Source organism: Falco peregrinus, chromosome 5 (assembly GCF_023634155.1).
Source record: "Falco peregrinus isolate bFalPer1 chromosome 5, bFalPer1.pri, whole genome shotgun sequence".
Classification (NCBI taxonomy): Eukaryota; Metazoa; Chordata; class Aves; order Falconiformes; family Falconidae; genus Falco; species Falco peregrinus.
The window spans coordinates 92,703,200-92,717,552 of record NC_073725.1 but is presented as its reverse complement, the minus strand read 5'-3'; the positions used below and the strand labels follow the sequence as shown (position 1 = coordinate 92,717,552).

Genomic DNA, 14,353 nt, shown 5'->3' with positions numbered 1-14,353 from the left:
CCGGAGCTGTGCAAGCTGGTGTGCCCTGCAGCGTGCTGCGGCAGAACCACCCTCCTGTTGCTGGTATTAACCTTACATGGCCGAGTTCTTGGTTTTCCCTGATAGAATCCACCTGGGCAGGCATCTGTGCTGGGAATATCAGGCTAGCGTCCTCACTGATGAGTCCAAAGGTGTCACTTTGGCTGAGCGCATACAGAAAAAAGGCCTGGGGTCGATGGAAACAGGAGTAATGTTGGTGGAAGGGTTTGTTTGCACAACGTGTTGGGGTGCGGGTGGATCCCAAAGCAGCCTGCAGGCTGGGTGCCGCGTCCTCGCTGCTGGGGTCTGGGAGAGAGGGGGAAGGCTTCCAGCTGGAAACCACCGAGGGTGACACTGGGGAAAATAAACTGCTCAGTCTGCAACTCTGACCAGGACAAAAAAGCCCTGTGTGGCTGTGTGTGCCGAGGAGGTGGCCCGGGGCTGGGGCGCGGTGGCCATCCCCTGCGTCATCGGTGCCGCCTCCAGCCTGGCAGTGCCCGTGACCCCGTGCCGCGGGGTGGTCCACAGGCTGCCCCGGCCACGCCGGGTGCATTGCACAAGAGGAGGTGGGTGACTGCAGCCATGGCCACCGGCAGCTCTTTGTTCAGCCTTTGCATGCTTAATTGTTTTGTCCTGCCCAGCTGAGCGTGGTTTAACGCATCCCACTTAAAATGTGGGTCCAAACAGCCCGAAGTAGGTTGCTGCATAGAGGTGGCACTGTCCCTTCTGCAGGGGTAGGGGGATGGCCTGCAGGGATTCCCACCAGGGCCATCTGCCTTGGTCACACTGAGCTGCGTGGTGCTTGGTGGGGTAACTTCACTGCTGGTAAACAAAACGCTGGCTTTGTACAAGCCACCCACAGCATCACAGGGGTGTACAGGGGGGATCATTCCATACAGGGACACGGTCATCTTCCACCTCCAGAAATGGTGTCTGTCTCCCAGGTTCCCTGCTCTGCACTAGTGTAAAAGCCACTTGGGTATTTTGTCTGTGGCAACAGTGAAAAAGGAGGTTTTTATACCATTAACCTTATCTCAGCAGCCTCCTGTTTAAAGACAGTGATGCACATGAGGAATTGAAAATAATCTTAGCGTCGAGCGGGGGCACGGTCAGGTGCTGTTTGTGTGGAAGAAGTGGTGGTGAGTCCTTGGCAGGAGAGGGAGAACCTGACGTGGGGCTTTTTCCAGGAAGCAAAAGAAGGAGCCAAGAGGAGTTTCATCTCACCACAAACAAACAAAAAACCCTAATTTTCAAAGCGCTTCACAAAGCTGTTTATCAGCTGTATGGGTATGATTTTTAACGACACGTGACAGAAACTGAAATTCGCGGGCACCGCCTTCCCCTGCTAAATGATGGTTGTTGGGCAGCCTTCCGACAGCAGGCTGTAGGGGTTTATTGTGGCGAGTGCTGGGTTAGCCCTTCAGCACCCCGTGGGTATTAGGCCAGGGGCAGCTGAATAAAGGGAGACCCAGCAGAGAAGCGGTGACTTCCTTGGGCCGGCCGTAGGTGAGGACAAGCCCCGGTCCCTGCCATTAGCAGCCGGCTCCTGCGTGAGGAGCGGGCCTAATGCACCTTTTGGCACGGCTCGCGCCGAGGTTGCCTCAGAAACTTTTCTTAGAATAAACTCTTCGGCAGAAGCAGGGAGGAGCGGGTGCTTCTCAGAATGAATTGCATCTGCATCATGCAGCGCTGCTTCCTCTTCTTCAAATTTCCAGTCGTGGATGGTCAGCGTCGCCCCCATGTCTGAGATTTAATGATATTTACTTTACAAGAGGGACTTTTCCAACTTTACCTAGAAAAGAGCTAACCCGAAACCCAGCACTTGTGGTTAGCCAGCATCCGTCAGTGGCTTTAGTCAGTTCGTCTGTTGAAGCAGAGGAAGCTGCGACTGTGACGGGAAGAGGGAGCTGACTGCACACCAGGATCCCGGTGCCTGCGCTGGCAGGAGGACCACAGCAGACAGCACATAACTGCATTGGCATGCGAGGTGCCAGCAGCCGAGCAGGGCGCGCGGCGGGACCAGGGACAGGCAGGGAAAAAGGGATCCAGGCGGGACCCTTTCCCTTTGCGGCTCACTTAGTGCCTCTCGAAAACTATTGAAACCCCAGTGAAAGATGGAAGGCTGTGTCTTTAAAGGCAGCCCGGTGTTCAGCTAAAGTTCAGCAGAAACTAGATCATCAAGATATAAATCTTTTATTCACCCTTGAATAGAGGCGCTCTGCAGAGCAGCGCTGCTGGCAGGCGCGGGGCTGGGAGCCGGGCTGGTGCTGCACACCAGCCCAGCGGGCTCAGCAGCGACTGACCTTTCTGCATTCCTGCTTATTTCCGTTTTCACCATCTCTGCTTGAGGCATCATTATTTATTTATTGAAAAGAAAACACACACACACACAGCATGGGCAAGGGCAGTTGTTGTGGCAGAAATCTGCATTTCAGCAAGCTGGTCACATCCAGGCTTTCCAGCTTCTCTCTGCGGTGCCGGTGGCGTTTGCAGGAACAGGCTGAAGGTTTCCCATGCAAAGGGGTTGCAAAATAATGTGTGTGCAGAGGAGGAAGAGGTGTGCCACTGTGTGCTGGCAGCATCCCTGCTGCCCTCTCCGGAGAGTCCCAGCACTCACCATAGCTCAGCCAGCACAGTGCATCTTGTACCTGCCTCAAAGCAGTTTTAGCTGCACGTCTGTCCCCACGGCTCCTCACCTCGAGGTGTTTGCCCAGGCTGTTTAGGGGCACATCCCCTTATTTCTTGCAGGGGGGCAGCTGCATGCTTCCAGCTGAACTTTGGGTTTGAGTCGTGCCAACAACCCACGTGAAACCTGACCGGGAGCATGGCTTGGGGCCAGCCCAACACTGTGGCTTGGCAAAGTGATGCCGAGGTCCAGGTCCGAGGTCTCTGCACAGAAAGTTTCCAGGTGCCCCCATTAACTCTTTCACAGGTGGATCAGGATTTAGCAGGGGTGTTGCCAGTTCCAGGCTCAAAAGTGAATCCCTGCCCTCACAGCTCAGGAGACCACCCGGGGGGCCGTGAGTCTTGTCTCCTTTTCCCTAGCCTTCTCCTTTCTCAGCTTGCAGAGTTCACACGGAGCATTTTTGTTTTTCATCTTTGACCATTGCCATGAGAACTAGAGAGGCACTTTGTTGTTTTTTCAAGTGAAAGCCAAGATTTCCCGTACTCAAGTGACTTCAAGGGCTGGGGCTTTCAGAAAACCAGCGAGTATGAAAGAAGCTGTCAGTGCTGTAGTGGTTGCTGGTTCGATGCTCTCGCCATCCGAGGCTGCTTGTCACCTTCCCTGCCTGTAACAATCAAGTTGCAGCCTCTGCAGCTGCTACTGCATTTGCTTATATTGCAGAGTAACCTTAGAAAACATTTGGGATATTAATAAAATGTTGCAGGTAGGGAAAGGTTGGTGTTTCTAGGTACCACTCCCCTTGTCCCCTGCATCCTTCCCAAGGACGGGACCTGGGAGCACTCTGGGGATGGGCTCGGGAAGCTGGCCTCTTTGGGAGCAAGTGAAGTGACTGTTTCTGCAGCTGGTAAGGAGGTGGGCAGGAGCTTCAGGGCTCTGTGTCTGCCCAGAAGCCTCAGGACATGGACCTGAGGGTCCAGGCAAACCTGCGGATATAAATTGTATTTTAGTTTAATTTGCCTTGTCCTTGAAGCCCTCTCACTTGAAGGAGAGCAGGGAAGGGACTAGCAGTTGGTTTAGTTTGTCTTCCCTGGGTGGGTGGGGAGGGGAAATACTTTTTTGGGGAGGCACTGGACCTGAGCACAAGTGGCGAGCCCACCCCTCTTCCCTAATGAGGGTTTTACTATGACTGGAAGAAGACAGTGAAATGTTCCCTGTTACTGCTATTAAATCTTAATTGTGGGACTGTCATTTCCTAAAGTCCAAAATATTTTGGCACTTGTCTTGATAAAGGCTTATTTTTTTTGTACATATTTTTTTTTTTTTATTAGCAGAAACCATCTGCCCTGTAAACAGAGATCAGGAGAAAAAAGCCTTCCTGGCAGTTTTGCATCATGTGGGAATCCTGTGGTGCGCTGCATGGGAAAGGGCCTGCTTTCTGCCTTTTAATCTCAGCAATAGTAAACTCCGAGCAGATCAGAAAGCAACTAATTTAAGATGATGAGTCTTGGCATTGCATCTGAATTGCAGAAAGGACGCAGCTGTGACTCTCTGTAGAGGTGCACAGCCCTGATTTAAGCAGGATGGGTGCTCCTGGGAACAAGGGAGCATGGCGGGGGGGAGCAGGTTCAAGAGATTTAGGCAGGGAGTGGCAAAAAGCCAAAGAGAGCATGCAGCGCCATGAAAATAAGCCGTGAGTTTGAGAGAGCGCCCAGTGAAGAGCCTGGCCTGTGAAGCGGGGTGAACTTTGGTCACCGTTAATTAGTGATGTTGATCAGTCTTTGGTTCGGGATGCTGTTAATCCAGTAGCCTGTTACCTTTTCATTTGGTTTGTTAAAAAAAATCCTACCAGTTGTTGCAGTGTCACCTATGAGAGTGCACACATCCTTATCTCATCCAGCGCGAGTTTAACTTCCATTTCAGAAAGTATCTTCAGCGTGGGAGGAGAACCAGACTAGATAGGAAACCAGTTAGGTGTTGAAATTTAAGGTGTCAAGATGCGGTGTGCACCCCTCCTCCTCTTTTGTGGCTTTCTATTCCGTTCCTGCTTTTATTTTTAACGTCACTGGTGTGTACGTGAGTGTATGTGTGAGCTTCTGTGTACATACCAATGACACTGAGCACATGTCCACTGAAGCTCCTGACTGTAACTTAAACATGGACCATCAGAGCACTGGTATGCCTGAATGAAAATTTTGTAATAAGCAATTTGTTGTAACTTAATCTGTCCCGCGTTTTAGCCTGAGCCAGCAGTCAGAATATGAATATTTCTTTTCTTTTTTTCTTTTCCATTAAAAAGGGAGTATCTCAGCAATGAAAGAATTTCCAGGTTGAACGTGGTTTCTTTCATTAGAAAGCTCAGCCAAATTTTGCCTGACCAAAATAGCAAACCAGCTTTATCAGCAGAAAATGATCAACAAACACAAATTAAAAAACTATAAGGTGGCAGCAGATTTCTAGCACTGGAGAATGTTTGTCCAGATGTGAAATCTGTGCTGGTTTAATGTCCAGTGTCCACGTATTGCACTGAAGTGTATCTGAAGGAGAAACAGCTGGGGAGAGGGAGTTGTTGTGAAGGGAGAGCCCACAGTAAGCAGCCTTAATTTTCAGTAGTTACGTCTGAAGTGCCTCATTGCCTCTAGCAGGCAATTTTGCAGACTCTCCAGTAAGATGCAAATGAAAATAACTACAGAGCTTGTGTATCTGAGGAATGTCCCCGTGTGGCATTAAAGATCTGTCTGCATGGAGCCACTGGGGCGCGGGTTTCCATTTGGCAAACGCTAATTGTGAACTCGCGTCTTATTCTCAGGAGCGAAACCTGGACTGGTTCCCTCGGATGCGGGCCATGTCGCTTGTGAGCAGCGACTCGGAAGGAGAGCAGAACGAGCTGAGGAACTTGCAGGAGAAGTTGGAGTCCACCATGAAGCTTGTGACCAACCTCTCTGGCCAGCTGTCAGAGCTTAAGGACCAGGTAAGGGAGTGCTGGCTGCGAACAACGGGCAGGACAGAGGTCTGCGAGCCTGTTGTACTAAGCGGTGTTTTACAGCTCTGTGGGTTCTGCAAACCCCGTGAAGAACTTTTCTAACGTAGCTCTTGTTTAGGAAAGAAGTGAGCAAACAAAATGTCCTTCCAAAGCCCTGTACCCCAGCTGACCTGCCTGGCAGTGCTAACTGAACTGGTGTAGTCTGAAGTGGACACCTCCAGAAAGGGAAAACGTGCATTAAAAAAGTCAAAGCTGAAGTTAAATCGGTCTCGCTGGTGCAGGGAGCCTGTGTATTGTTGTTGGTGGTGGTTGTTGTTATGGGTTTTAACCCAAAGTCCTTAGCACAAGCCTGTAAGTCAGAGGGTGTGATACTGATAGAAATGCTGGGCTGCTGCATGGACCTCAAAACCCACTGAGAAACTGGAGGAATGTTTGAGTGGTTAGCTTGCACCGGTCCCCTCCGTGCTATCGGTGTCCTGCTAATGCAGATACCATTCGGCGACTGCAACATAGCCAGACGCCCCACAGAAATATTTTGCATTGTGGCATATATTGCTGTGGCTTAACATGTGAACACTGCTAGACCTCTGCGTATTTTTTTCAGTGCAGTGGGTGTTTTTTTCTGCAGCAAGAGTTTGAGGACTTGCGTTAACTTTTGGCTTGGCTGGGGCTCGAGGGAATGGTGGGGATTCTTCCCAGCCCAGACCCAGCGATGGCTTTGTGAAAGCCACAGAGGCAGAGGGCTTTGCTTCATGCTGTCCGCATCCTAACTGGATCGCAGCCGAACTGGAAGTAGAAGGGCAAATGCAGCTGCCTGCCTTGGTGGGAGCCGCTTGTGGCGGCAAAGCCACTAGCTCCTTATCTTTATGGATTAATAACCTGAGCCAGATGGTTCAATTAATTAAGTTTATATAGATATCGGCACTGAATAAAATTAATTGCTGACTTGCACATGCTGGTATCCCGGGGCAATCGATGGACTTGCCCAGGGCAGAAATGGCCAACAGATTTGGTTTGTTATCTCTTCAGATGTGATCTGCGTATTGTGGCGCAGTTGGCACAGCTCTCTCCAATACTAATCAGATTCCTGCTTCCCCTCTCCGCGTGGGGCTGGCCGGGTTTCTCCGTAAGCCAGTCACCTTCATGGAGACATGAGTCTCTGGAAGCCAATACTGATGGCCATCCCGGTTCCCTGCCTTCCGATCACGCTCTGCATTTCTGATGGAGCTGGCCCCGCTTACCCAGCACCCCACGGAGCACAAGGAAGGGATTAACGTGTAGGACTGGGGGCAGAAGACCTTGCTGCTCTTGGATGTAATTAATTTTCAGTCTGTGCCACAGACCCCCTTGCTCTTGTTGGTTTTGAGGCTGGAGGATAAGAGGCAGTTGCTCTTTTTGTCTGTGCTTTAATACTTGCTGCGTAGTGGTTTTGCTATTTCGCCTGGAAACAATTATCTTGAAACATGTGTCTTAGGTCTTCTTGTTGAAAGGTCTGACTCAAAGTGGTCTGCAGTCACCGGGAGCCTTCCATCGGCCACAGCCAGCTCTGAACCAGAATGCATTTATTTCTGAAGCTTGCAGCTCTTGGCTGACCAAGCACTAAAACCCCTTCTCGCTCTTTGTGAAAACAAGAATGAAGGATTTAGCTTTTAGAGAGCTATTTGACTGTAAAAGCTAAAGAGGAAACCAGCTTCATTAATGTTTTGATAGCTTTTAGGAATTCCCCTAAGTACCATTATTGAGAGCCCTGCCTAAGTTGCAGGATGCTCCAATTATCTGACAAACGGGTATATCCCTCCTCCTGATCAGGAACTGTCTCCAGGAAAAGGAACTAACCCGGGGAACTTTTATTTGTATTTATTTTCTGGTAATTAAATAAAGGGAAAACCTCTCATTCATTTTCTTTTCAAGCTCGTTAGGTTTCTGGAGACTGTAATTGTTCGAAACTGAAATCCAGTGTGCCTGCTTTCACAAAGGAGTGCACCAAGAGCCATTAAAATCTTGAACGCTTTAATTCTGTGCAGAAAAGATTACAACATAATTGTCTGCAACAGCAGGGGATTAGATGTAATCATCCAGAAGTCCTTTCCAGCGCCATCCTCCGCTGTCAGAAAGTGTGAGGCATCTCTAATAGACGTTGGCTTCTCGCTCAGGACGGTCCCCTCACAGCAGCCGGGACCCCTGACCTCCGTCGCCATAAGCGTGACGCATTGCTGGAGCTGTTAGTGGAGTGGGCTGGCAGGCAGCGCGTCCGTCTGTGCGTGTAGGGGTCGGCATCCTGCTCGTGCGCTTTGCACGTGCCCTGCTCCCGTTCCCGGAGTTAACTCCAACTCACCCGTAACCTTTGGAACTAGGCAGCATGCATCTGTGCAGCTACGTACAATTATCAGAGTCCAGCTTGACTCAGATGAACTTCAGGCCTCTTGGTTTCAATTTTTTAATCCTGTCAGCATTATTCCAGTGGCTGACAGCTCCCCTGCAATATGTCGTGCGTAGCTTTTATTGCCTTTTAGGCCCAGGTGTACAGTCGCTGCAGCTGTAAAGCTTTTGCAAGAGATTCGCTGTCCAGGTAAATGTGATAGAGATTATAGTTGCTCCAACTTGCAGTCCTGTGCCCTCCAGACAAAGTTACACATCGTGTAGGATTAATAACGTTCAGCATCAACACTGCAATTGCATTTCTCTCTCTGCTTTATGCTCGCTTGTTTTATTCTTCCCTTTTCTCAAAAGGCACGTCTTCTATACGCTCCTGCATCAGGGTGCACCACCCCTTTTTTCTACACAGCATGAAAAATATCTGATACAGTCCCTCGTCATTGCTTATCTTTCCATTTTTAATTCATGTATCCCCTGAACTGGTTTATTGGCTGTGTGAAATTGTGGCTCTTTAGTTTGTTCAGTGAAGCTAATCGGTGTGAATGGGCACTTCTGGAGTGAAGCCTCTTTGCATCTCCGGCGTGCGGGCCATCTTACAAACAGTTGAAGGAGGTCCCAGCTGGCTCAGCAGAGGAGTAGCTTGTGTGTGCATCTGTGACCAGGGAGCAATGGGAAGACCCCTCTCCTCCTGCTCCTGTTTGCCTGTGAAGCCTTACGAGCCTTTTGCGAAAGCAGCCTTCCCGAAGCGTGGTACAGAGGGCTGGGGAGTGTGACCTGTGCCTGGGAGGCTGCGGTCATCTTCCTGGAAAGGTGAAATAACGGTTCTGCTTCCCCTTGGGTCAGGCAAGGCACTGGGCTGCAGTCGAGTTTAATTATAGTTTCAAGAGGAATCACCGTATTCCGGTCCTTTCCTTAGTGGCTCAATGAGCTGTAATTATACCCAGCTAGCCTGAGTGACAGCAGGGGGGTGCACAGGGCTGCATGGCCGGTGGGACATGGAGGAGCTTTTGGAGGTTGCCCAGAACAGCCTGTTTTGACCAGTTCCTGTCCCCACAATGAGCATCTGTGGTTGGCCGTGGGCCGGCTGCCCCAGCAGGTACGCCGTGTCAGGGTCGGGAAGGCTATTCGCCATCGCTGACGCTGGAGTTGTTAAACAAACACATTCAAGTGTGCGTGTTACAAATGAACCAAATGTGTGAGCGTGCTGTCTTCCTTCTCCTGGAGTTACTTCCACAAGCAATTAGATTGGCTGACGTTTGTCATGAAGTATCTGAAAACTGAAAAAATCACGTTGTGGATGTAGGTGTTGCAGGAAACTTAGTTAATTTTCCTTAAGAAAAATACTCTAAACTTTTATCTTATGCTTGAATGAGAAATTATTTTACGGGGCAAGCTGGCCAGGTTTTCCAGCACATGGGTGTGCTGCTGCGTGATCCAGCAAAGCCCTGGTGAGCCGGCTGGCCCGCCCAGTTAGCACAGCTGGGCGTGCTCAGCCCCAGCAAGGGAGCAGCAGGAGCAGGACATGAGCACGACTGCTTGTGCACGCTGTCTTGATGCCACCACGGACCGCATGCAGTGGCACAGCCATACATTTGCACGTCGTCCAAGGGTGTGGGGGCTCTCAGTAGAGCCCAGGTGCCCGAGGAGCAGTTTTGGGCTCCCCTCGCCTCCGTGGCCCAGGGGCAAGGCACTGCCCGGCATCCTCCTTGGCACGGCTGCTGCAAGCCATCCCACGTGTCAGCTCCTCCGAAGCTGAGATGCGGCCGCAGAGGGAGCCGTGGGGAGTGCCATGCGGTGATCCAGCTGTTTGCTGCTGGAGACTCTGCCCACGCCAGAGTAGTTCCTTACGTGGCGTGTCAGCTTATGCAAGTTGTCAGAAACCTCCCCAGGTTTGGAGGGGAAAAAAAAAAAGAGTGGAGAATTGGATTGTGACTGTTTTTCAATGTTGGTAATAAAAACATTAGGATCCATTTTCAAGTCATGATTGCACTAATTGGGAGGAATGTTAGTTTCTCTGCTGGGAAGTACTGCCAAGGATTTGGCTGTCTGGCAGTGAGGCGGTTAACCTCCCATCCCTGCCTTGTGTCTTGGCTTTTGGCAGATGGGAAGGGATGTTGGCTCGCTTCTGATGAGAGCGGGAGCGCTCGAGTCTATTCCAGCAAAGGCAAGGGTATTCCCAGCCTGACTTGAGGGCTCGCCCCTTTTTTTCCACCCGCTGCGTCTCGTCTGCCTGGTACGTTGGACCGGTTACAAAGAATTTCTAACGGGGGAGGTTTCAACAAGCTGCTCTCTGCGCTAATTCGCGCTGGCCGCCTGGCTCTCCGGAGCGCTTTTCTTGCAAAACAGTAGTCAGTCACACGAGCGAGGTCATGGATGGCCCCGATGAGTGCACGGGACGGAGCTGTAGATGCCTCTCTCATCTATTAGCGCTTGGCACGCCGGACGGAGGAGCGTTGCTTGTAGAAAGCGGGTTTCAGAGTAAAGGCAAACCACAAAAGGCAGCGCCGGGTCCTTCAGCAAGCTGACGCACGGGAAGTGTCTAGGCCTAATGAGCAAACTCTTTAATTTTCCAGATGACAGAGCAGAGGAAGCAGAAACAGCGCATCGGTCTCCTAGGACACCCTCCGCCCATGAATGTGAACCCACAGCAACCGGCATAAGTCGGGGGGGTCACTTGCCCCTCTCGCAAGAGCACGAGTAATGCTAACCCAGAGCTCAGATCCGACCACTGAGGCTGCTTCTGTGTACGTTCAGTTCATTTTGTAAATAACCTGTTTTTATACTATATGTATATGACTGCTACTATATAAAGTTTTGGGCATACGTATTGTAATTAGAACCGTTGGCATGGGACGGAGGTTAAACTTCGTGCCAAAACTATCAAAATTGCCTTTTCCTTGGAAGGACTAAAGAGAGCACCTGAATTGCACTTGAAAAGAATATTTGACTATGTGACATGTATTTTGTATTTAAAAAAGAAATAGAATAGCTAGTATTTATGTTTTTATACAATTGTGCAATATGAATTATGCAATCACAATATATTTGTAATTCCTGAATGTCCTAAAGGGAGTGCACATCTTTGAATCTGGTGTGTTAGTACAATGTAATAAATGGTATAAAATTACAGGTGTAAATGAGGCTGCTGCAAAATTGTGTAACTGGTGATTTTTCATACCCTTGGACATTTTTGTACCATGTGTGTAAATATCTTGCAATGCCATATCTGTTGCCTCTTCCTCCCAGAGATAACACTGGGAATACATGAGCTGTTAGATTGGTATTGATTTAAACAAAACATTACTTTGAAGCTTCCAAACGAGGAAAGCAGGAGGTATTTTTCAAGTGACTTCTTCAAAGTACTGAGGCTAGAAGAGCTCAGATACCAGGTTTTTTAAATGCGAAGATTTCTTAAAGGGAACTTTTTATGCAAAATGAAGTTTGGGATGAGGACGCACTACTGATGAGTTGGTGCAGTCTCCTACGGGCATTTTGTGCCACAACACCTAAACCCTATCACGAGGCTGTCCAGGCTTTTGCATTCTCAGTGTGCAGGATCCTTTCCTTTTATTTTTTCATTAGAGACCTTTGTGCCTGCTAAAGCTTTAGCAAACAGGCATCGCACCGACTGAAATATAACCTATCCTGTTAGGCCTGTAGCTGAGCACTGACATGTGTAATGCTTCTGAGAGCGCCACTGGTTTGAGGTTGGTCTGTCCCACCCCTTACTCTCTGTCTCCCCCTCCATTCACTCACTTTCTTTGGTTTCTGATTCTAGAGAGTATGAAAGGAAACTTGTTGGTTTGGTTTTTTTCCTCTCCAATCCGTTGCATAGTTTTATACATGGACCTCATTTTACAAAAGCTAACTCCTCTGCAATACTGTCTACAAAAAAAAAAAAAAAAAAAAAGAAAGGAAAAAAGCTACAGAGTTATGAAAATTTGTAAATGCATAAATATAGGTATTTAAATAAATGATGCAAAATACTCTACGGTCAGAGGCTGCTGGTGGTTTGTCTCCCCCTCCAAGGCGCTGCGTCGTTGTGTTTGCTGTGGTGCTTTCCCACGCACCCTGGAAAAGTGAGTGGCGGGGGCCTTGCAGGTAAGGGTGCTGCTGTTCCCAGCTGCAGCAGGAGGGGCAGAGGTCGGTCTTTTAAAATCAGCGTGAGTCCTTCCTCAGGGCAGCGAGAGGCACTGCTGCCCCAGGAACCTCGCCTGTGATCCCTCCGGTTCTGGGTGCTTCAGGCTCTCACCACTGATATTTTAGGCTTGCCATCCTCAGCGTGGAGTGCCTGAGAGTTTAAAAAAAAAAAAAAAACACTCCAGCTCCAAGTATTGTGTATGCAGAGCGTTGCTGATTATGTGTATTTGATTAAGATGTAGCAGGAACTACCTGGTACAATTAATCATCTTTAATCTGCTCAGCGCACACACAACTGTCTGAGAAGGGTGCGTCTGCCTACCACGGGTCATCACGAAACGGCACAGCGAGTGCATCTGGGGGAGGGGGGAGAAGGGCAGCCTGCCCAGCAGTCTCGGAGCCAGGGATTTATTGGTGAGGTTGTCTCAATCACGCATAATTTCCATACATATCCTGGCAAATCTCTCTTCCCCCCATGCAGCCGCTGGCTCCTAGCAAGGTGTGTGCAGAGAGAACAGGACGGATGCGACCACCATCAGGGTTGTGCAATGAAGGAGCGGGATTACATTTTCTCCTGAGCAGCAGAGACGTGTATCTGACTCACTCCTTCCCTTCGTGTCATCCAGGGATAAGCAGACACACACAAATTTGTCAGGCTTCCCGGAGCCGCTGCCAGTCAGGTGAGAGGGAGGAGGCTGCAGCAGGACATCCCTGCGAATGTGCAGCGGTGCTTCATTTTTACCTTAAAAAGGCAAAAATACCGGGCACTTCAGCAAAAGCACAAACCCCAGTCTGCGCAGTGATCCGTGTGAAAATCAGCTGTGTAAAATCTGGTGTTTTCACATGTGGTTGTCCTTTCCCAGGAGATGGGGGGAGATGCAAAAAGCAATGGGTTTTTTCCTCCCGCTGGTGCAGCTGCAGCAGTGACTCAAGCGCAGCCACCGCCCCGATGGCAGCAGCCAACTGCAGCGGGGCAGTTTGTCCGTGGCGGCGTGGAAGGTTTCATGCATAGCCATGATATGTTTTTACTCTTTTTCTTGTGTTGTTTGGTTTTAAAGACTTTTTTTATTATTATTATTTTTCTTTCTGTCTTGGATCATTCTGGATGCACTGAACTCCTCTGCCCGCCGTGGCAGCGGAGGCGAGGAACGGAGAGAACCTGCTGCTGGGTGGCAGCGGTTCTGACCCCCCGGCTTGCGAGGGCAATGCCTGGGTGAGGGCTTTCCCATGCTGGACCGAGGGCTGGCACCTCATGGCAACTTGTCATTGATGTCAAGGCAATGCTGAGTGAGGGGTCTGTTTAAACGCCACGTTTCAAGTATTCTTTTCCACAAAAGCTAAATATCTCATGAAATCACAAAAAGCTCGGTTCACAATTTGTGGGCTCTCAAGTGGAAAAAAATCTTCCAAACCTGACATCAGAATCTATAATTATGTCTTTAGCTTCTTAAAGCCAGGATGTGGGAGGCTGAGCATCATTTCTGGAGATTCTGTAAGATAAGGTACATGGCTCTCACTGTCCACCTCTGCAAAGAGGTTTTGCAGTGGCGTGTCTCAGGAACATCAGAAATGGGGAATCCTTCAGAAGCGTTGAGCTTGGCATGCGCAGTTAATTGGGTAGACTAGCTACAATTATCGAGATAATTTCAAGAAACAAAACTAATGCTCTCAGACCGCAGCCAGAGGTGTGGATGGGGTGAAGGAGCGATGCGCAGCCCGTGCGTGGCGGTGGCCAGGAGGATCCGGCTCCTCCTGGCACCAAGGACCCGGCGGTGGGGGGAGGGCAAGGGGGGCTGGTTAGGCGGGACCCCCTGGAGGATGATGAGGTGTGACAGCGGCCACCCCAGAAGGTGGGTGCTGCTGTGGGAGAAGGTGGCTCATTCCTGGGTGATAGGCAGGGTGTGAGTATGTACAGAAAGTGCCCTAGAGCCTTGCTGGAGGGTCTCTTGGTTTGCTCCCACCTTCAGAAAAAGTGGTATGGGCATGCCAAAGGGGGAAGGCAAGAAGGATTTCTAGATTTGGGAAAACATGACTTGCGAGGAACCAGGACTGTGTAGCCTGGAAATCGGGGATGGAGGAAAGGAAGAGGAAGGAAAATGTCACGTGTGTGCTCTGAGCAAAGTGTTTGCTGAGGATGTAAGAAGAAGGACCTGCTCAGCAGAGCCCAGGAGGTTCAGGTCATACACAGTAGGGAGCTTTTTGGCTCTAAAATC

The 14,353-nt window shown here is 49.8% G+C and overlaps 1 protein-coding gene across 15 annotated transcripts in view; it reads left to right on the top strand.

Annotated features, from left to right (window-relative positions):
• The window catches only part of ITPR1 (inositol 1,4,5-trisphosphate receptor type 1), a 183,644-nt gene extending 171,664 nt beyond the window's left edge, over positions 1-11,980 (top strand). For 6 of the 15 annotated variants that reach the window (XM_055806271.1, XM_055806270.1, XM_055806274.1 and 3 more), the window contains 2 exons: positions 5,451-5,612; positions 10,574-11,980. In XM_055806271.1, the coding sequence (XP_055662246.1) occupies positions 5,451-5,612; positions 10,574-10,660 (249 nt within the window). In that variant the 3' untranslated portion in view covers positions 10,661-11,980. The remainder of the gene's footprint in view (positions 1-5,450; positions 5,613-10,573) is intronic. The other 9 variants (XM_055806280.1, XM_055806281.1, XM_055806278.1 and 6 more) reach the window with 2 other exon arrangements.
• The last annotated feature ends 2,373 nt before the right edge of the window (positions 11,981-14,353 follow it).